General features: G+C 45.6%; 2 protein-coding genes across 7 annotated transcripts in view; one reads left to right on the top strand and one right to left on the bottom strand.

Annotated features, from left to right (window-relative positions):
* The window catches only part of LOC119970480 (calcium and integrin-binding protein 1-like), a 66,487-nt gene that overhangs the window by 37,236 nt on the left and 5,334 nt on the right, over positions 1-23,917 (top strand). The window contains exons 3-6 of the mRNA XM_038805157.1: positions 616-721; positions 11,325-11,478; positions 19,439-19,557; positions 20,589-20,677. Coding sequence (XP_038661085.1) covers positions 616-721; positions 11,325-11,478; positions 19,439-19,557; positions 20,589-20,677 — 468 coding nt within the window. The remainder of the gene's footprint in view (positions 1-615; positions 722-11,324; positions 11,479-19,438; positions 19,558-20,588; positions 20,678-23,917) is intronic.
* nudt12 (nudix (nucleoside diphosphate linked moiety X)-type motif 12) overlaps positions 8,082-23,917 on the bottom strand; it is a 64,859-nt gene continuing 49,023 nt past the window's right edge. For 3 of the 6 annotated variants that reach the window (XM_038805150.1, XM_038805149.1, XM_038805155.1), the window contains one exon: positions 8,082-8,292. In XM_038805150.1, the coding sequence (XP_038661078.1) occupies positions 8,107-8,292 (186 nt within the window). In that variant the 3' untranslated portion in view covers positions 8,082-8,106. The remainder of the gene's footprint in view (positions 8,293-23,917) is intronic. The other 3 variants (XM_038805153.1, XR_005461626.1, XR_005461627.1) reach the window with 3 other exon arrangements.

The raw sequence follows: 23,917 nt of genomic DNA, 5'->3' as shown, positions 1-23,917 counted from the left end.
CATGTTATGCTGGGAAAAGCACTTTAATTGGCAGGCATCATCATGTTATAGTTTGACTCAGTTGGCAGTGCTCCTGGCTTTGAGGGTGAAAGCTGTGTGTTCAAGCTCCACTTTACTGATTGATAACATAATTGCAGATAACTTCAATGCAGCACTGAGAGCACACGCCATTGTTCATGGTGTTATCTTCTGAAGGAAATTAAATGAACTATTAAGCCAAGACTTTAACCATCTCTTCAGTTAGATGTAAAAGATCACATGGCACCATTTGAAAAAAAAAGGGAGATTTCCGGATGCCCTGGTAAATACTCATCCCTCAAATCAGAGATTAACAATGACCTAATATTCTGTTTGCGGAATCTGGCAGTGAGTAAACGGTTGCTTTGCGACTTTTCCTGCATAACAAAGATTAATACAGTAGTACTGTACGAATGAAGGTTATTCTTATTTTTTGCCTTGTAAATCATTCTTCATTCACATAATTTTCAAGCAAACCAATGTAACTGTCTGGAAAATGAAACCAATTTACTGATAGCATGAATATTTAACATATAGAGGTTTAATACGAAAATGTTTATCAAGGGATAACAATTGCATTTATATTTAATCTTTCAGAGCTTCTGAGAGATTTAAGGAACTGGTTCCAGAACATATTAAAGATTTTACACGACGCACCGTGAGATCTCCCATGCAACAAATGGTGCAAATCAATGAGTTAAAGGTAAGGAGCAAACTGACAGGGTGCTGATTTGATTAAAATTGATTATTTTGTCAATTATTTTGTGCGTTGTTTATTGTGCTACGTTCATGTCAAGAGTGGAATCTTTCTATCTCTCAGTTGACCGCATCAGGAGTTTTTAAAAGAGTTTGCTTACCAACTCAATTAGTGTTTAACTATTTAAATGCTGTGCTTGTAAAGGTACACACAGATGGTTTTCTTGTAAGTTTAAAAGAAAACAAAATAGTATTTATTGTATTTAACACCCAATCTATTGCACATATGCATCCGAAGCAAGTTACAAAGAGGGAGGAAGGGTAGGTTAAATTGTTTGAGTCTCTGAATAAAAAGCCAATCATACATGGATCCTGTAGACTTATGATTTAATGCTAGTTCTGATGATCTTTCCAGATTCTGTGTCAAGATGACTTAATGTGATGATGGACAATCGCTGGGAGAAATTTTCCCTAATATCGGCAAAAGCAGATAGTGGCAGGAGAAACGCCATCAAAACCTTTGGCAATAATGGCGACTTTCTTCGCCGTATCATTTGGGACTTAGTCAGAAGAATGTGGGTGGGCCCCATGACAATGCTGACTGGGTGAGCTTAACCACGCTAGCAAGCTAACCTCTCAAATATCAGGGCAGCTTTTTAGATGGTTGCCCCAGCGCACTAGTGCTCATCAGCATCCCGCCGCCTCACATCTCCCCCCCCCGCCCCACTACCTGACACTAACAGGGCACTGTCCCCTGAGTGATGCACTCACCTGAGCCCCTCAGAGCGGTCTGCTCACCAACTGCACGCCTTAGGAGACCAGCTGGGTTTCATGCCGGTCTGTCCTGACACTTACGTGAATGGACTTGCTTTCGGGGGGTGGATTGAGGGTGAATGATCCAGGTGTTGAGGCCTGATAATGATATGTTAATGTATTCAAATAATGTTCTCAATGTTGAACGTACAGGTAGTGTGCTGCGTCATTGACAGGGAGGGGACAACCGCATCACACATTGACTTTGGTGTGAAATGTGATTTGAACTTCTCGCGAGACTTTCCGCTCCTGTTATCAAACATGCCCAACAAAAACCGGAATGGAAAATACCAGTCTCTGTGTTTTCCTCTGACGTCAGTAGCTGATTTTGATGATGGTGGTTACTGCATTGTTTGATTTGTCAGAATACAGGCAGGGTAGAGGCTTGCAGAATGGCTGGTGAGAGAACCAGAGAGAGAGAGATAGAGAGAGAGGGACTACAAGTTCTTTTTGTTGTTCCCCACTCAAGGTCCTCCTGCTCTCTGACCCTGGAAATCAGTGTTTTGTTACATAAAGGGGTTGCTATCACATTATCTTTCTTCACAAACAAGTCAGTTACAAAACATGGTCACAACTAGTTCATTCCAGGCCCAGTTTAAAGTGATGCGAGGGAACTAAGACCTCACACTGTATATTTTTATAAGATATATACAGATGCTCATGGCTATTTCTAAAAAAATAAAACTGGACAAATGGCTGAATCCATGGCTGTCTGTGACCCCTGAACAAACGGAGTTACTTGACAGTACAAAAGAAACTTGAACATTGTTATCTCTGGAGAGCTGCTGTGATAAATGTAGGAATTTCATATATATATTTTATTATATGTAACTGGTGAATAAATGGTTAAAAGCCTGGGTTACAGTGTTTATCTGACTGCTGCAGTAATGTTTTTAATCCTGGTTAGAAAAGCAGCTGGACTTTGGGGCTACAGAGGTGTAACTAAGATATTGTAAAAGTAAGGTCATACTTCATTCCAGCCATGGATATTATTTGATGAAATGGGGCTAATGTAATTTTATTCATAGAAAGGTTTCCTGGGGAGTAGATAATTAGAGACATGAATTTAGCCTTAACATAACACAGTTGGTGGGATCAAGATGATCTGGTTAATGAGAAGAGCCAGGATCTGAAGCAGTCAGGTGTTGAGTTTAGTTTAGACTGGGATGTGAACAGACCAGCAGCTTCTGGAGAAATAGTTTAGTTAAATCAATGTGACTGAACAGAACAGGAGTTCTGTTGCCAAATTCTGGGAAGTTAAACAGTAGTTTGACATAGCCAAGAATTTGCAAGCTGGTCTTTGAAGGATATCTGTCTCTCAAAGCAGTTTATCCAATATATCTCTGTATAGCAAGTCTTCCTGGGTTTCCTATCTGTATTTAAAATTGGGTTTTGACCTGAGATGGGGTTGCTTGATTGGAGATGAAAAGAGATTGGTTAGAAGTTGAAGTATTTTGTGTTATTGTTAAGCATTGTTTAACTGGTAAGTGTAAGCTATTTTATTTTATGTGATTGAAGTTAATTTAAGACCGTGTTAATAATAAAGTTTGTTTTAATACACCATATCCCTATTTGTGCATAGAATCATTCCTGGAGCAAAGTACCCTTTCCTCACAGTCTTATAAACTAAATAACAATATTGGTGTTTCTGTCCAAAAGCCTAGCAACTGTTGGGGTTTGGTCGGGATTGTAAGACCACTAATGACACATTGTGGGTTGTACAGGCCAAAATCAAATAGAGCTATACAAAGGCCACCTGCATTTCATAACCCAGGCTGGCCGACCAGAGTATATTTGGCTGCGAGGACAAAGGGCCCTGCAACATTCATTTCAATTCTAAATCGTTGAGATATTTAACCATCTCAGGGAACCTGACAAAAGATACATATCACTTGTCAAAGACAATGTGGCGAGGTGGTAGACATGTGACATGGACCTCTAGTTTGTGAAGCCAATAATATTGCCTTGTGGCACTGGAAACTCAGTCTGCCATCTTATCATCCAGATATAGCCCCACAGAAAAGGAGCTTTGCTTGAGTCGAATATTTGGTCCCATCAACACTATTTTCACTGGGGCTTCTGTACCATTGCCTACAAGACTGATTCATATGTTTATGCTTAACTCTTTGAGTGAAATCAATATGAAATGTCAATTAGCCAGCATTGGTTTTCAGCACGTTGGCCTCGGTGAAGGAATACCTCATTGGACTTTGATTAAGGACTCTGGAACCCACATGCAACAATAGTTATTGTCTCTCTGGTCTTTGCCCTGTAAATCTTTTTTTTTCTCTCTCCCTCTTACATTGCATGAGTGCACCGGAAGCAACATTCCTATCCTCCTCCCATGTTTTGGGAGCCTACAAATAACTTAACCCTTTGAGTTCATCCTATCTCAAGTTTGCTGTGAGGTTATTAATAAACACTGTAAGCCAAAAATACAAGGGGCTGGATTCTCCGTTTCAGCAGCTAAGTGCCGGCTAGAACAGAGAATTCGCGGGAGGTTTACAATGAAAAAATCGTCGCCATCCCCTCACCGATTCCGGGACCTGAGAGGGACTAGCAGTGTTGGCGAGTGAAACCCCTATCTCCCGTGCCGAGAACCGGCTGGAGAATGGCTGGGTTATTGGCCGCACATGTGCACGGCCGATGACTTGCAACGGTCGCGCCTTACAACATGGCATTGGCCGTGCCCGGACCTGACCCGCCATCCCCTACCCCACAGGCCACCCCCTGGCCATCCCCTGCCATTACCCCATCCTCGTGTAAGCACCCCTGACCAGCGGCACAGATCCCGGCCGAATGTGGTGGCGCTGGATAAAGTCCACAGCCGCCACGCCGGGTTCCCGACCGCTGAGACCACATGGGTCCCACTAATCGGGAACTCAGCCCATCAGGGGCAGAGCACCACGGGAGGGCCGTCCGATGATGCGCTAATGCCGTTGCAATGGCGCGCAACCAGCTGCCACCATTTCCAAGGGGGCGGAGCATGGCTGACCGGCGTCAAACCAGTGCCGGCCCCGATTTGGGCATCGGAGTCGATTTTCCGCCGGATCGCCAATTATAATCTCGGTGTCGGGCAACGGAGAATCCCGCCCAAGTACTTTACCACAGCAAATATCTCCTCCCCGGCACAGAGAAAATGGTAGCTTTTGATTGTACAGGTGTGCGACTATCAAGGAAATCTGAACAGTAAATCGATAGCAACCCTTAGTTCATAGCAACTGGAAACTGGAACCAGGGATGTGCAATTAAAATTGTCAAGTACAATGAGAGAAGTGAACTAATCCAGTTATTGGTAGGACATTTGGATCTGACATTCTGATACAGCAGTTAGGTGCAGAGCTCAACCATGACTGTAAATTCCCAACCTGCACTTGTCTCTTGCTTCATCTAGTATCACCACAAAGTGAAATTAAAGATCTACAATGTGCCCATCTGGTCGTAGGAATGGTGTTTTATCTACAAAGACTGATTCGCAGCATTGAGTTTCTTGAATGGCAGCGGTTTCTTTAACAGATTTCTCCTTTGGTCTTGCAAATACAAATGTCCTGTAACAGCAGCCTATTTTAAAATACCATGACACTGCGCAATTCTGGCAGGGCAGTTTTCCTGCCTGTGGACCTTCTACCCACCATTGGGGGGGGGGGGGGGGGGGGGGGACATTGGCAAATGGCAGTTGGTGCCTTTTCAGCATGTCCCAGCCTTGCTATATATTCAGTTTTACAACCCACAAATTGAACAACTTCATTAGGTTGATCGTGGGAAATTTCCCTTGCATCTCTGACAAAAGCTTAATTTTGACTCCATTCTTTGGCCTGTCAGACCAGTTGCACAACTTTACTTAAAGTTAAATCTTCCCAAGATTACAAGAAGTCAGAGAGATTCACAAGTAAAATGCCAATGGATATTCTATCTTAGCCATGATGTGGAGATGCCGGCGTTGGACTGGGGTGAGCACAGTAAGAAGTCTTACAACACCAGGTTAAAGTCCAACAGGTTTGTTTCAAACACGAGCTTTCGGAGCACGGCTCCTTCTTCAGGTGAAATGAAGAAGGAGCCGTGCTCCGAAAGCTCGTGTTTGAAACAAACCTGTTGGACTTTAACCTGGTGTTGTAAGACTTCTTACTGTATTCTATCTTAGGTTATCTTTTCGTGTTCCATACTCAAACGTTCAGCTCGGCAAATTTATTGACGAATGAATCAATCCCTTCACCTTGTTTTTGACTGAGCTGATTAAACTTCACCCTCTCTATTGCGAAGATTGAAATATGAGTTAAAGGCTCTGATTACATTCTCATCAGAGGCTGTCTCTTCGTTCACCTCATGTCTTCCTTCTGAAAGTAGCTATGAAACCTGACTATGATCGCCTGTGGTGGCTTCTGCCTCAGCGACTGATTGACCCGTTCCAATTTAGGAAGGGTTGGCAAGACCCCCCTCCTCCACTAACTTTCCAAACATCTTCGACATATAGTCCACAGAGTTTGAGTCCTCCAAACCATCCGGCAGCCCAACTATTCTTAGGTTTGGCCTTCTGGAGCAGTTCTCCAGATCAACTTCAACCATTAGCACTTTATATTCTTCAGCCAGCAACATCACCTCTGTCTCCAGGGAGAAATCCAATTGCATGAGCAGGCCGCCTGAATAGGGGCTAAAGGCCCTCCAGTGCCTTCTCCAGGCCCTTAGCAACCGACTGCCGCTGCTACTTAAATTTGTCTGTCAGGAAGCTAGCCAAAGTCTCAGTCCACCGGAGGGGCCACGGATGCAGCAGAAGCTTCCACCATGTTCCCGCCTACTGAAGCTCGATTAATCGCTCAGTCTAACAACGGCGCCTTGTCCCACTTCTGCCTTGCATTATATTTTCTGGATGTCACTCGTATGAGGGGATCCTATCTCACCGAACTGAACTAATTTCCTCCTAAAAGTCGCACATAACCCAGGAAAAAAGGACCAAAATCAAAGTACTCTGGCGGGAGTCACCACGTGTGTAAGTGTTCACCACGTAGCTGCCACTGGAAGTCCACATCAAGAAAAATGACTGAATCCCCTCATAGAATTATAGAATTTACAGTGCAGAAGGAGGTGATTCGGCCCATCGGGTCTGCACCAGCCCTTGGAAAGAACACCCTACTCAAGCCCACGCCTCCACCCTATCCCCATAACCCAGTAACTCCACTTAACCTTTTTTGGACACTAAGGGCAATTTAGCATGGTCAATCCACCTAACCTGACATCTTTGGACTCTGAAAGGAAACCGGAACACCGGGAGGAAACCCACACAAACACAGGGAGAACGTGCAGACTCCGCACAGACAGTGACCCAAGCCGAGAATCGAACCTGGGATCCTGGAGCTGTGAAGCAACTGTGCTAATGACTGTACTACCGTGCTGCCCTTGTGCTGACCTGCTGCCCTAAAGGGAAGTCCAACAAACTCAAGTCCTCAATAGGATAACATACAGTCTGCCTGGGCCTGAAGAAGAAAACCTGAAAACTGTAACTATAGGGAACCTTCCTCGAATGTAGTGAGGAGAAAACTACCCATGTTCTTCGCCCCTACCCCTACTCCGGCTCTGCTCATCCTCCCCAAAGGGTATAGAACATAGAACGATACAGCGCAGTACAGGCCCTTCGGCCCTCGATGTTGCACCGACATGGAAAAAATCTAAAGGCCATCTAACCTACACTATGCCCTTATCATCCATATGCTTATCCAATAAATTTTTAAATGCCCTCAATGTTGGCGTGTTCACTACTGTTGCATATATTATTATAAAGAAACTGAGCACAAATCCCAAAATCAGAAAGTGACCCAAGCCGGGAATCGAACCTAGAACCCTGGCACAGTGAAGAAACAGTGCTAACCACTGTGCTACCATGCCGCTCATAAACACACAGACGCCATATTCACCTGGCACTGGGGGTTAACGGCTGCACCTGTGAGTTCTCGACTGGGAACCGTTTAGCACTGGCTTCCACAAACATAGACCAGGTGTGACACCATGTCGGGGATTCTCGTAGGCCATTAGAGACCCCCAGGTAGTCGGGGACAGGGCAGGTGGTACCCTGGCAACTCCCTGGCACCTGGGCACCTTGGCAGGTTGACACGGCAAGGGGTCGAACCCCAGGGGGAGGGCCTTGCCAATTAGAGAAGAGGTGATGGGGGTTTCAGGGGCCAGAAGGTTGTGGGCTAAGCCCGGGGGGGGGGGGGGGGGGGTTCAGAAAGCAGGAGGTTGCCTGAAATGGGGAGCTTCAGAGATCCAGTCAAAATGACTCCCTGATCTGTGAGGAGCCGGTCCCGTTGGTGAGATCAACCCACCTGTGCAGGAAATCAACTAAAGTGTGGCCTCAGGAGGGAGAAACCCTCTGAGGCCCAAAAAACCAACAAATTGCCGGTGAATAGCGGGATTAATCTTAGCGCTGCATCTACTAAGAAACACCCTGCCAAACGCGCCCGAATGCGGATTTAGTTTCATGACCACTGAATCGCGCCCTTTGAAATTGTGGTCAGGCATTGCCTGATTCACACTCTTGATCGGTGAAACTGACCACAGAAGAGTGAATTTGTAAAATTATCTTTATGATCATCTGAACCTGTATTCATCATTATGGAGTGTTGTGTTTCTGTTTTCCATCCTCCATGACCCTTTCCTCAATGCTTCTTCATAGTGAAAGTCTACAGTGATTGTCTTCCAATTCTTAAGTATGTTTTCCTTCATATGCAGTTTGCGACAGTCTTCAAAGGTGGCCCAAATTTCAGTGATTGCTTTCTGTAAAAGAAATGAAAGATTTCAATTGACATAATGGGCCGAATTCTCCATTTCTGAGAGTTGACGCCAGCGCAGGATTCGTTGCGTTCTACGACATGGCGCCGCACCTGGACCGATTTCACTACTTTTAAAGGGCCAACATCGGTGCCACATGGAACACAATCGATTCCAATGAGAAACGGTGCTGGATTTGCCAGTTTCATGATTAACACTCAGGAGGCTGACAAGCTGCAGCTGCATATACACACTTCACCCCAAATCCCAGCCAACAAGATGGCAGCAAGGAGAGCAGCTGCACACTTCACCAACGTTAAGCTGGAGATGCTCCTGGATGTGGTAGAGGAGAGGTGGATGACCCTGTACCCCAGCCCGAGAGGGAGGCTGCCAGCTGCCGCCATTCAGCGTGCCTGGGCACAAGTGGCAGAGGTAGCCAGTGCCATTGGCGACACCGTCCAGCAGTGCCAGAAAAAAATTGCACAACATCCTCAGGGTGGCCAGAGCGAGTAGGCAACACTGTGCCCCTGGCACTAATCTGCGTGCCACACACCCGTAACCCTATCCAACCCTCCCAGGATGGCAGCTGAATCTCCATCCTACAGCACTTGCCAGCACCCATACCAGCTGCCATGGCCAGATGTTCTAGCCACTGAGGCCACTAGCTATCCACTCTCTGAGTTGCATGCGTCGGACCCCATCCCCTAGCCTCCAGGAGAAGGCTGCCATAACCGTCGGGAGTCGAAGACTACAAGGGGACCGCTGGACCTGTGGCCACTCACCCTGACAGAGCAAAGGGTCCAGGACGTGGTCGGCAGCCTGAAGGAAAGAGAGGTCGCTGGGGTGGCGTTGTACCGAGGGTGAGAAGTGAGACCCTGCTGAGTTGCGGTTCCCCGGGACACACGTGTCAATCCCCTCCCCAAACACCACCCCAAAACCATCCTCAGCTCCACATCATCCTCAGCATCACCCCACCCACACTCTCCCCCACCCCCTCAAGCCCACCCTCAACCCCACCTTCACCCCCACTCTCAACCTGACCCTCACCCTCACCAGCCCCACACCACCCTCACCGTCATCCCCACACCACCCTAACCCGCACCACCCTCACCATCACCCCCATCCTCACCACACCCTCACCCCCATCCTCACCACCCCCTCACTCCCACCCTCATCCCCACTCCTCCCGACATGTCAGCATGATACGTACCTCCGTGCTCAACCAGGTCAAACAGGCTACATAGTGGCCCCGTTGGCATTGCGGGCTCTGCCCCAGCATGGCCCCCCCTCCATCCCCGCACCCCTGGCCCTGTTGGTGCCTGGCACTATGGGGGCCACTGGCCGTGGCACCTGTTCCTAATGCCAGGGGTACCGTCGGCTGGCACTGCCCTTGCCAGCGGTATGCTCTGCTGCCTTTGCCCGGCGTCCCCTGTAGGGGCTACAGTGGGCATTGCCCTGAGTGGGCCACGTGACTCCCCACTGGGGAGTGGCGGCCAGGTGAGGGGTGTAGGCGGAGAATGAGGTGCAGGGGTGGGGGAGTGGGGGTACCCATACAACCGATGTCACTCTGCAGAATCAGGGGCCAAGCTGGGTGGTCAGTGGAGTGTGCAGTAAAATGGCTGCCCTGCAGGCCACGGTAATGGTGGTCCGTGACTTGACACCATCCGTGTTGGGTCAGCCTGGCCACCCAGCCCATTCCCCCATCACCCTCCTTTCAGCAGCCCGTTCCCCCCTCCCCCTGGCAGGCCCCCTCCCCACCCCAGCCAGCTGAGCCAGTATCCGGCTCGGCAGCCTACAGTCGCGCCACTCTGTGTTCTTCCTCCTCTCTCTCCCTCATCAGCCACGAAACCGGTTTCACGATTTGTAGAAACACAAATGAACCGCGCCATCGGCAACTCAGGCTATCGGAACCGGAGAATCGCGGAGACCCCGGAGAATACCTGGCCATCTCCGCTAATGATATGTAAATAGTGTCGCTATACGTGCATTCCAGACCGCATTGACAACACTGTTGACGTGACGGAGAATCATGATTTGGCGTCAAATTGGAGCCCGCTGCGATTATGGTGTCGGAATCTATTCTCTGCCCAATCACGTTTCCTGATTTCGGCGCCAGCCAATGGAGGATTTCCCTCAATGTCTTTGTGAGTTGGAGGCAAATTACACCCGTTACCTCATCTTACTCACCAGATCCAGAAACTTCTCAAAGAAGTCCAGAAAACTGATCAAAAAGACATTGATCATTTTGAACCCAAATGGCTTTCTAATCAGTTCCAGTTCTTTGAGGTGATCTCTTGTACTATTCCTAAATGGCTATCAAGGTAGTATATTGTTATATTCATTCAATTTTACATGGAGGCTATGTGTTCATGCGTCAGTATACATAAATACCCGCACTCTGGTCTGTGTATTGACTCAACAATGCATCATGCACAGCATGGGGTGTGATCTGAGAAATACATATGATGAAGCTCCAGCATTTGAATTTAAAAGTGCGATCATTTTGAATGTATGGGAACCACAAGACATCAATGAGTCCTATAATTGGAGGGTTCATCCCTTGCACCATTTAATAAATTTGAGCTACTTTCTAATTTATTGGAATGTTAACTTATTTCAATGTTCTTTGCAGAGTATCATCCAGACGTTTGCAAACAACTCCATTCTCAAGTTTGTATCGATATTGTTGAAGCTATGCTATTAGTTTATGTTAAAGCAGCTTTCTAATGGTTTCACGCTTGCTCCCTTGCAGCCTGTTTAAGCATTCTTCTGCTTCTTCATAGTGTTAAAAATGTGATTATTTTACCTTTTCCCCTGTCCTCAAACATTATTTCCCCACTATCATTAGGAAACAATGTCCTCTGTACCTTTCACTTACTCCTGAATATACTTCAAGTGGTTTGTTATTGTTCTTTACATTTTTCTATTCATGTTTCCTTTTTGAGCAGTTTACTGATTTCTAAACATTCTCTGCTTGATTCTGTATTTTTGTTTGGCATCCAAGATATTTTACATATATAATACATTTCTAATTTCAGGCAAATCCATTTAAGAGAAGGATCTGTAAAATATTCTCAACATCCAAACTGAATAATGGCAGCATTTCTTTTGAAGATTTCCTTGATATGTTTTCTGCTTTTAGTGAGGCAGCTCCAGCCAGTGTGAAAGCTGAATATGCATTCAGAATCATGGGTAGGAATTAATCTGAGTTATATATTGTTCAACACTTTTGCCTTTGTGAAGGTAATTAAATGCAAATAAATTTTAACAGTTGTTAGTTGATCTCCCATGATGTGTTTAGTGATTGAAAGTTGGAAGGACAACTTTTTTTCCAACTTAATTTGCACAAGTCCTCAACTTGACAATGTTGGGTACTCTGGATCTGTAGAGACTGCGTTTACCTTAGCAGTAACATATACAGGCTACCAACACTTGAAATAGTACAACACTATTTTATTAAGCTAGGAACTGTTGAACATACTTTCACTGTGGGTCGACACTATGTTAGATTAAACTGAAGACCTATACTTATCCTGACCAGTCTAGACTGTTAGCACATGGTATTAACCGGTATGAACAGATGATGTCTCTCCTATTGGAATAGGGAGAGTCCTTTCCTATCAATGGGAAGATGGCACAGAGACATTTTCATCCAGAACCTTGGTGGACGTGGAAAAAATGTAATTCTCAGATTGGAAAGAAAAGATTGGCTGCTATCTCTGGCCGACATTTCACAATCGTAACAAACCGTAAACCCCTGCTGGGCCTTTTCAAAAATTATAAAGCGATTCCCCTCATCGCCTCGGCTCGGATCCAACATTCGGCATTACTGATAGCAGCCTACGAATACTTTCTCTCTCTCTCTCTCTCTCTCTCGAGCACTGCCCAGCAACATACATTGCCAATGCGGATGCCCTAAGACACCTCCCACTGCCCACAAGCTTGGCCACTCTGCCGACATTGGAAGAAGTGATCATGACCTTGACCCTCCTGGATACCTTGCCAGTATGCACAAAACAGATTTAAGCATGGACCCAGAAGGACCCCAGATTGGCAAAATTGCACCATATGATCCTCAGTGGTGGAATCTGAGTACACCCCCATGGATGGCATGAAGCCCAGGCAAGAGCTGAGTGTGGAAGATGGCATCATCGTGTGGGGAACCTGAATAGTCGTTCCCCACCCAATTCAGCATCTAATCCTGACAGAATTATACAATGGACACCCGAGGGTATCCAAGGCAAAAATGCTCACAAGGAACTATGCCTGGTGGCCCAGGCTTGATACAGACATCAGGAATCGGGTGATGCAGTGCTCCTTCTGCCAGGAGAATCCAAAGCTCCCACTTTTGGCCTCTTTTCACCAATGGGAATGGCCAGGAAGACCATGGACACGGGTGCAGGTGGAATTTACTGGCCTGTTCTTGGGATCGATGTTCCTTATTATGGTCGATGCCGACTTAAATTGGTTAGAAGTACATCGTATGTCTTCCACGACTTCTCTTGCACAATAGAAAAACTCCGGTAAAGTTTCTGTATACATGGCATAACAGAGGTCTTCATATCGATAGTGGTACCCCCTGCTGGTTCCCTGGATATGAAATTGGCCCGGTTCCTCTTTGATTATAGAATCACGCTCCACACGACAACGTGAGTTGCACCAGTGTAATTGTTAATGAGACAACGACTGTGCACCAGGCTCAGCTGCTGTCCCAACTTGGAGGTGGAGTCAGAACAGGAGACCCAAAAAAGGAACTACAACACCAGAAGACCGAAAGGATCTTCAGAACATGAGATGGCATCTATATGCGGAACTTAGATGACTCCCAATGAATCCCAGGAATCATGCTGGAAAAGACTGGTCCAGTTTCCTATAAAGTCAAAGTCCAAGGGAAGGTAGTGAAAGAATACCTGGATCACTTGAGAAGCAGGGAACCCAGTCCAGTGGAGACAATTTCAGCAGAGATGGTGCCGTTGATGCCCCTTTCGACTATCTCCGGCAAGGGCACTCAGCCTATGGAGGGCCCTCCAGTCGTTCCTCCCGAATGAAGATTGGGAGTCCGAAATAGAGACTGAGTAGATTGATCCTCCGCCGGGGGTCAGCACCGAAGACGAGCCTCTGATTGTGGCCTTTGGGTGCTCAACAAGGAAGCGATGATCCCCAGTTCGCTTCATGCCCCCCCGACCTGACTCCACTTGCCACTGATTCGAGGCCAAGCGGTGAAAGAGGCCTTATCTTGTGGGAATGAGGGGTATGATTCGGGGGAAAGGATGTGATAACACTCACAAAGACCACGGGGGGATCACTGATTGATCTCCTCCTGGGTTTCGTAGAATGAGTTCCCGTGGAGAGTGGGTGAAGGCCTGCCCAGCTGGGGCTCGTTATCGGGATCTTTGAATGCAGCGCCCCCCAGACCTAGACCATTAGTTCCCGATAGTCCTGAGCTGGAACGTTTGTTTTGTGTGCTGTAGTTGTGGCTTTATTTTCAGTATAAAAGAAAGAAGTTAGTCATTTCACTCCGCGTCTCCTGGAATTATTGCAAAAGTAAATTGCATAATGACAGCAAACAGAGTAGCAGCCAGAAATCTTCAAAATAAATATTTTTGAAAATGCTGACAGAAAATCCTGAACTACAACAGCAGGTGGCAGTGCTAAGCTAGCTGACTATGAAGGAAGGGAAAGCTGTGGAGCATTCTAGTGGAAAGTAGATAATAAAGCCACAGGCAGGCAGCACAGTTACAGAACTGGAACACTGGAGACAGACCTGAATAACAGTGAAACTGAAATGAAGGACAAGGATGAAACTCTGCTACAGGTGGCGAAAGAAAAGAGAAACTAAGTTTGGAAAAATCAAGGAGCTGGAAGGGCAAGCACTGGATGCCGCAAACCTACTGGGGACCACTGAGTTGTTAAAAAATGAAATGGTTGAAATAAATATCAAGAACAGAGAATAGTAAGAGAAAGTAGGTGCTCCCACAAAGTAGAAGGAATTGCCAATGAATCAGAACGATTGTTTGAATGCAGAATTAACACCCAAAATCTTTGAACTCTGATCCAGTCTGAAGAACCTGAAATTGGAGCTGCGCAGTATGGACAAGCAATTCCAGACTTTGAAAGCAGATACGGAAAACTCGAAGAAACAGATTGAGGATTGTGGTAGTGTGGCCCCTTTAATGGGGGTGGGCTTTGCAGACCACGTGACTGGCTCGGGGCCAATCGCATGGTAGCGTGCAAACCCAATAGCACGTTAACGCAGGGCCCCAGGTGCGTAGTGTGGACCCCGGAGCCAAAGAGATAAGACCTATCATATTGTATTCTGTGCCTATATTGATACCAGTCTTTGCCTTTCATTAAGGGCCTATAGTACGCAAGGTTGCCATTTGCTGTTGTGTCAGCCTGTGCTGTTTTCCCGTGTACGATGGAAAGCCTCCTTCAAGGAATTCCCAGGGTGATGGTCCACTGCCACAATGTTTTAGTCACCAGCACCACCCCTGAAGAACACATGTCTAGCCTGGAGGAGTTATTAAAAAGGTTCAGAACACGGGTGGTTGCATCAAATGTGAAAAATGTACATTCCAGTTCTCAGAAGTGACGTATTTAGGTTTCCATGTAGATGCAACAGGGTTGCATTCCTCTGAGGAGAAAGTCAAGGCTTTCCGTGAAGTACCAGCACCCAAGAATGTAAATGAGTTCAAACCTTTCCCCAGAAGGTTAAATTATTATGACAGGTTCATTCCGAATTTAGCCACAACATTGGCACCATTACACCAGCTACTAAAGAAACATCCACGGTGGCAATGGAGGGAGCCTCAAGAAGTAGATTTTTGCTTGGTGAAGCAAGTTTTGCATTCCTCTAAACATTTTGTTCACTTCGACCCTGGAAAACAATTGAGTTCTCATGTGATGGTCCCCTTGTGGTACAGAGGTAGTATTATCCCACAAGATGGGAGATGGTTCTGAGTGCCCCATCACCTTTGCCTCGAGGACCCTTTCAAAAGTGCAGTGCAACTATAGTCAAATTGAGAAGAGGGTTTAGCAGTCATATATTGTGTGAAGAAATTTCACCAACATGTGTACGGATGGCGATTCTTTATAATCACCGACCGTAAGTCACGACTGGGCCTCTTGAGGGAGGACAAACCAATACCACCAACAACCTTTACAAGGGTGAAGCACTGGGTTTTGCTGCTGGCGGCCTACAGCTATACCTTCCAGCGTAGGCCGGATATGCAGATTGCCAATGCAGATGCATTGAACCGACTCCCCCTACCAAAAAATGAACTACCTCCACCAGTACCCCAGGAGAACATATTGGCTTTGAATTTCTTGGACACCTTGCCAGTGTTGACAGGCCACATTCGGAACTGGACCTAATGGGATCCCATATTGCCGAAAGCAAAGCGGATGATACAGACTGGTTGGCACTATGAGAAATCCAAGCACTTGAGACCCTAATTAACCTGCTGAGATGAACTGATCTGCAAGGATGGTGTGATCTTGTTGGGCTCGCGCTTCGTTGTTCCACCACCAGCCAGGGGATCTCTCTTACAGGAGCTGTGAAGTGCCCACCCAGGGCAAATGAAAATGAAGATGCTGGCTCGCAGCTATAATGGTGGCCAGGCATTGCTGCACCATTTCTTCAATGGTTTTATCAATGTCACGGCTGTCAGACTCAACAGTACCTACCTCCGTCGGCCATTCTCCACTGTTGGGAATGACCAGGTCGCCCAGGGTCAGAGGCCATGTTGACTACATGGGCCTTTTCTTGGGCAGGATGTTTTTAGTTTTGGTGGATGCCCACTCCAAGTAGCTGTCTATACAGGCCTGTCTGTACCTCAGCGGCCACGGTGGACACCTTACGCCGAGTGTTTTGTATTGTTATGGGCCAGGGTTTAGAGAACCCTAAAGTGTATCATGGAGTTCACCTGCCCCACAACTTTTAATAGATTGTGGTATGGGGAGCACACGGCCCACTCTACAGGTGTGGTACAGCAGAAATGGAAAAGTATTTTTTAAAGTAAACAATGTTTATTCTATGAACTCAAGTTAACCTTTTAAAACATACAGTGAACATCTTAGCAACCGTTAATTCAAATACAACCCCCAAAGAATACAACACTAAGTAATCCTTAATAACTTCCCAAACAACATCCAGAAGACAAAAGAAACACCTTTTAACAGAAGCACATTAGCTTATAATTCTGAATTCACCAAATGATCAGGAGATACTCTTTTCATGGCAGAGAGATCAACAGTACACCTGCTCTGTCTGGCTTCAGCGCCAACACTGAAAACAAAACTAAAACATAACCTGCAGCAAACCGCCTAAAATGAAAGTAAAAAGCTGACAGACAGCCCAGCTCCGGTCACAGGATTTGCCATCTTCCTCGTGCATACATATGTAATAAGCTGAACAGCACAAGATCACGCGTGGCCAGCAGAAGTCACTCTCCTCATTCCTGCTCCTGCCACCCAACCTATACTCCAGAATGGACGATATCTGTAGAATGATTTCAGCACAGGAGGCCATTCGGCCCATTGTGTCTCTGCTGATATAAGTCCCATTATAATGGTGGACACTTTAAAAAAAAAAATTTAGAGTACCCAATTATTTATTTTTCCAATTCGGGGCAATTTAGCGTGGCCAATCCACCTAACCTGCATATCTTTTGGGTTGTGGGGGTGAAACCCATGCAGACATGGGGAGAATGTGCAAACTCCACACGGACAGTGACGCAGGGCTTGGATTCAAAACCAGGTCCACAGCGCTGCAGTCCAGTGCTAATCACTGCACCACATGCTGCCCTTAATTTGTGGACACTTAAGTGGTGACAACTATGTATATATGTGTGTGCATATGTATGTAAATACATAGCATTGCATTTGATAAATTTGAGAATATGGTCACTCTCACATCTCTGCTGTCTGGATGTTTTTGTTTTATTTCTCTCGATTTTCTCTTCTGATTATTGTCTGCTTTTGTTCACCTTGATTCTCTCCCCTTCTTCACAACAGCATCCACCCCCTGCATTTTTGTATTGTTGCCTCTCGCTTATATTTCCATTTCCTTTCCTTTGAAGTTTAAAGTCCAAGTTGGTAGCATTGTGTGGAAGGGAAGAAGCCATCTGTGACTGCAGGCTGTAGTTTGGACAGAGAATTTTGGGAAAACTTGGCCCTGAATGGTTCCCATCCCATTCCTTGACCAACTCCCGCTAACTCCTCGATCCTTCACCATCCACTACTCTATTCCAATCTCACCATCTCTTCACTCCCATCACTATCCTTTCCTCTTTAAACTCTATACTCGGCTCTTTCTTCCCAACACATTATGCTGTTATTCACCTCAATCTCAAATATCCATCCATTTCATTAGCTTTCACACTCACCTGTTCTATGCAAAGCTGAGTGGCAAGAGGTCAGAAACCTGTCTCAAAACTTGATTCCCTTCTCCCCTCATTCTTCCTCCTGAAATACCTACCTCAAATAATAGTTGTTTGCTTTCAGAATTCAACTTACTACTTTTTATTTATAAGAAATTAAATTCGAAAGAGGAAGACACTGTTTTCCTGTCTCGTTTTCTGTCTCTCTGTCATGGGTGCAAACGATTAACCTTTTCCAACTACAACAAAACATAACTGAGGTAATTACTTGACTTCATTAATCGACTGGTGTTTTAGTTTTGAGAATTATGCAAGGTTAACTTGAAACAAAATACTTCGGGGCTAAATTTAACATTTCCCGCCAGGTTAAAACTAGGCAAGGATAGCATCTAAAATGGAAGGAGGAACTTCCCCAGACCTTTCCTGCCCCCATCCGGCAAACTGCAATTTTAAAATACTGTTGCCGAGAACCCCCACTTCAAACTGGACAGGTGCAGTCTGAATCTGCAGATAGGACTCCCAAGACATCATTGTTTGACCTATTATTTTAATCTAGGCTTGAACCAGTGGTAGCTTCCACACCAGGCACAATCTGCTGGGAACAGCAATCAGGGTCAGAAAAGTAAGATGAATTTCTTTAAAAAAAACACAGGCCAGGATTTCATGAGGTGGTGATGGCCCCAACTGACCATTGGTTGGAAAGTCTGGGACAACCCACTTTGGCTGGTTCTGGCAGCCCTAACTGCATTGCATGAGTGTCGGAGTTCCTGGTCCCGCCCCAAGAGCTGTCAAGCATTTAGAGTGCCGGCAGCTCTTCAGTCCCAGAAGCGCCATCGGTGTGATGGCCACAGCTGGAATTGCAACCAGGGGGCAGCAGAAACAAAGGAGAAGGCCCCCTAACCCTGACAATTGGGATGCGCTTGCCGGAGCCGTTCAGGTAGGCCCTGAAGGTTAGGGCAATTTGTTTGTGAGGACAGGGAGTTTGCTACTGATGGGGTGACCCTTGCCACTGGGAGGGGGCTTCCCATTGGTTACTGGCTGCCCAATCAAGAAGACACTCCATGAGCCATCGGGAAGTCACCAGGTATACTTGGTCGTCTTCCCCCTTGGCAAAAATGCCCACCCACCGCTGCTAAAATACCTAAATTGGCCTAGTAAGGGCCTCAGTTGGCCTGATAGAGGGAGGGCCATCCACCCACCACCTTCCCCATTGCTTGTAAAATACCAACAGCAGGTAGAAGGTGACAGGTATGTCACCCCCTGTAATCCCACCCGATTTATATGTGCTCCTGCGCCCCAGCCTGTTTCCATAAAATCCTTGTAATAGCTTTCTTGTGGGACTGGAGGAGCCAGAGGTAGGACAGACAGTCAGCAACAAAACTTAGAAACGTATCCACTTCAGCTCGCTATTAACAGCGGAGAAGGGAATTGCAGTTCTGTAACAAAATGGTACTCCCAATGATCATGTTAGGGGTAGGTTGAGGATCGGCCCCAATCAAAGGATCATGGAAGCTGCTGTCGAAAGCTGGGATGCAGCTTTTTTGGGTGTTGACATAGTTTGATCTTTCTGCCACATGCCAATCTGATTTACAGTAGAAGTGTGCAAAGTGGACTGGACTTCCTGTCCCTGGAATGCAACCATGCAAAGATCAGAGTAAATCCATAAAGTGTTCTCTATTCCTCAGGATTAAAATAAATCCCAATGGATGCACATGTTTTTAATTAAATGCAGAGAAGAAGAATATTAAAGACTTTTTTTCTGTTTTGAACAGATTTTAACGACAGTGGCGCGATAGAGCGTACAGATTTGAGTCAATTCTTAACCTTAATCACTGGAAATGAGAGTCACAAAATTCTTAATGACATGGAGATGAGGATCATTATAGACATGGTTTGTTTTCTTGGATTACTTTGTTGAGGAATTGAAGAATTTGTGTTTGACATATAAAACTTAACAGTTATTCGGGTCCGTGCTCAAACAACTAATGGAAAGCATACAACAAAAAAAACCCCTCACATTTTCAGTTTTCATCAAACGCCCCAAATTTCCAATGGCCTTTTGATGTGAGCTGAAATTAACCATACATCTTGCATTATTTTGAAGTGATGTAGCCTTATTTAATGTTTTATCATTGCTGGAGCAAATTCAGATTGCTGATGTGAACAGAATCTTGGAATTGCAATTCAAGCATCTGCAACAAGACAGAAGCTGTAATTTTCTACAGACAGCCTTAACCCTGCCCATAACCCTAACCCAAAATGCATATAAATGTGATGTGCACTGAATCTTAACTATGTCAGAACAAATTTTGAAATAATAATAATTTTCAATAAATAAACGTTTTATATTCGTTCATGGGACGTGGGCGTTGCAGGCGGTGCCAGTATTTGTTGCCCATCCCTAATTGCCCTTGAGGGGGCAGTTAAGGGACAACCACATTTGTGTGGGTCTGAAGTCACGTGTAAGCTAGCCCAGGAAAGGACAGCAGATTTCCTTCCCTAAAGGACATTCGTGACCCAGATGGGTTTTTATTACAATAATAGTTTCATACAAAGAACACTACAGCACAGGAGCACTCCAGACCTCCAGGACCACTGAGTTCAACCTCCTCCAGCTTGCCCTTCCTCTTAGCCAGCCTGGCCCTGGTACCATGCTCGCCCCCAGTCTCTACACTTGCTGGCTCACTGTTCTGATTCCCACCCCCCTTCCACATGGTCAGCATTAGACTTTTAATTCCAGATTTATTTTATTGAATTCAAATTTCACCACCTGCAGTGGCAGGATTTGAACCTGGGTCCCCAGAGGATTACTCTGGGTCTCTGGTTTACTAGTCCAGTAACAATATCATTACGCTACCACCTCCTTGAATGACTTGCATGCTATTTGAATGATATTTATACTTATATATTGTTCCTTTCAAGATTATGGAAGATATAGATATGGATGGTGATGAACGTATAAACCTTTCAGAATTCCACCATATTGCATCAAAAATGCCTGACTTTGCAAGGTAAGGCTATAATTCGTTTTCATAATATTTCTTACTATTATGTCCTCTGCCTGATTAACAGTCTACTGTCATCACATTACAGGACTGATGTAAAGATAAGGGCAATTTAAGTCAACAAACTTTTATCACTTTTTGTTACGAATGGCATGTACTTTTGAGTGCCGTGGGATAAAAAGTGATTCTAACTGTTTCGAAAGCCTTTGCAATGTTTTTCATATTGTTTTTGCTGATCAATAACTCCCATTGGTGTTATGTGTATGAATAAAGATGCCGCAGCTTACATTTTGTAAGGGCTGTGGTGCTCTTTATGGTTCGAATTCGAGGATGGTTGGCACAGTGTTCACAAAGACCATAACTAGCTTTTATATTAAACCAAGCTAAAGATTTATTTACACTACTTAATTGGATTCAACACTTACTCCTGTACAACAAACAGTTGATAATAAACATGCAATCTACACTCATCTACTACTAAACTCTACAATAATACAACTATGATCTGCTCTCACTCACACTATCTTTCCTATAGTCTGCCTTCTAGCCTTCTCCTCAACACTCTCTCCCAGAAGGCTTAGCATCAATGCCTTATATAGTTCTGCATCTAGCTCCCTCTAGTGATTGATTTGGACATAACATTAACCCTTACAGTTCTTTACATTTTTCATAATGTCACAAGGGTGTAAATTAATTTGTGAAGATTTTGTCTGAATGACACTTTAAGCAAAATATAAATTAGTTCTTTTTGAAATTGGTGTAAATTTAAGAAGTACCAAATTGAGGAAATTTGCACTCATGGGTTTATAATGCTGCTACATATAATGAAGTGATTTATTTTGTCCTTTGTGAGATACAGGAGTTTACTCATGTCATAAGTTTATGTTTATGCAAATGCCAGTTTAATTGTCAGGCGGTAGAACATGTAAAACTGAGTCTGAGGCAATATTAACAGCTGTGTGCCAATGGTATATATTTCCAGAGGACACAGCATCTCAGCTACAATACCTGCTCTACTTATCCATTTAATAGATAATAAAAATTTACAACAGCAGTGATCAAATATCTTCCAAAACCTAAGTAAAAGGATGTGGAGTGGTTTAATTAGTGATATTATCACCTGCATCTTGCACATTCCTTTTGAGCAAGTTGCTACAACTATGGGAGATGAGAAAACCACAGCACATTATTAAAACATAGTAACATGCTCCACAGCACCTCACAAAAGTGATTATCGAACAGAACTGCCACCAAGCTGCATTGAGAAGTGACACAGTGATAAGCAATGCTGCCTCACAGTGCCAGGAACCCGGATTCAATTCTGCCCTTGGGTGTCTGTGTGGAGTTTTCACTTTCTCCTTGTGTCCATGTGCTCCGGTTTTCACCCACAATCCAAAGAGATGCTGGTTAGGTAGATTGGCCATGATAAAATTTCCTCTCAATATCTAGGGATGTGCAGCTCAGGTGGGTTTACAGGGATAGGGCGGGGGAGTGGGACTTGGTAGAGTGTTCTTTCAGAGGGTCAGTGCAGACTCGATGGGCCAAATGGCCTCCTTCTGCACTGTAGGGATTCAATGGTTCCATGGAGATATTAGGTCAGATGACCAAAAGCTGAGTCAAAGAGGCAGAATTTTAAAAAGTGTTTCAAAGATGAAGATGGAGAGGTTTAGCGAGCTTTGGGCCTTGACAGCTGAAGACCTGTCCACCAATTGTGGAGCAAAGAGGCAGGTATTGGAGCACAGAGACTTTGCAGGGGTATAGGGAAAGATCTCCTGTGGAAAATCAGAACAAATTGAATTTTTCTGTGAATGCAATCAGAAACGGAGGCCACGATTGAGCAACCCTGTTGATCATGGGTGCAAATCCTGTAATGGACGCTAAATCTCGCGAGCAGCCAAAATCAGGATTTACTCTGGTGATCTCAGTTTGAGATGTTCCCTGCCCCCCGCCAGTAATGTGATTGCGTTCATGCTTATTTTTGATAAATTAATATCTACTTACCGGCTTCAAAGCCGTAACGTTGGACCACACCTCATCCTCTTACCCAATTAGCGTGACATCACACACTGTTTTGCGAATCACTACTGGTTTTCAAAAAGCCTCTGGGTGATGTGGGACATGTTCGGGCAATGCCCTGGCACTGCCCTCTTTACAATGCCAGCCTGGCATTGCCACCCTGGCCGGTTGGTACTGTCAAGGGCAGGCCCTCTGGGGAGCCCCATTGGGACACAAAATGTATGGTTAGGGGGTAGAGGGAGATGGGACAGCACAATAACGATAGTGACGATAGTGACGTTTAAGGGGCATCATGACAAATACATGAATAGGATGGGAATAGAGGGATACGGACCCTGGAAGTGTAGAAGGTTTTGGTTGAAACGGGCAGCATGGTCGGCGCAGGCTTGGAGGACCGAAGGGCCTGTTCCTGTGTTGTACTTTTCTTTGTTCTTTGTTCAATGCCAGCAAGGTGGGGTGGAAGTGGAGAGAGCCCTAAGCATTTGAAGGAGGCGTGCCCCTTCTGCCTCTTATCTTGAATCGATGTCCCCTGTTCTAGAATTTTTCACCAAGGGAAACAATTTTATTCGGTCCACTCTGTCCACTCCCCCGCCGGGTCGGAGAATTGCCGGAGGTCGGCATGAATCCTGCCCCCGCCATCCTCCAAATTCTCCGGCCCCCCCAAAAATCGGCCCAGCGTGAGTCGCGCCGCCCGCCTCGGTGAATGACGAAGACCATCACGACTCAGTGGGCCCCAGGGCTGCCCAGGGGCTGGTTTAGCACACTGGGCTAAATCGGTGGCTTTGAAAGCAGACCAAGGCAGACCAGCTGCACGGTTCAATTCCCGTACCAGCCTCCCCAGACAGGCGCTGGAATGTGGCGACTCAGAGCTTTTCACAGTAACTTCATTTGAAGCCTACTTGTGACAATAAGTGTTTTTCATTTCATTTCATTTCTATCTCTTCCCCTCATAATTTTGCACACCTCAATGAAGCCACCCCTCAGCCTTCTTTGTTCCAAGGAAAATAACCCCAACCTATCCAGTCTCTTCTCGTAGCCATACATTTTTAGCCCTGGCGACATTCTTCTCAACCTCCTCTGCACACGCTCCAGGGAAATAGGGTCTTTTAGTACTTGTCGGGGGGAAGCCGGAGCACCCAGGTTTCCAGGTGCTCCGGTTTCCTCCCACAAGTCCCGAAAGACGTGCTGTTAGGTAATTTTGACATTCTGAATTCTCCCTCTGAGTACCCG

This window comes from Scyliorhinus canicula, chromosome 8, assembly GCF_902713615.1.
Source record: "Scyliorhinus canicula chromosome 8, sScyCan1.1, whole genome shotgun sequence".
Lineage (NCBI taxonomy): Eukaryota > Metazoa > Chordata > Chondrichthyes > Carcharhiniformes > Scyliorhinidae > Scyliorhinus > Scyliorhinus canicula.
This window is presented reverse-complemented; position numbering and strand designations above follow the sequence as displayed.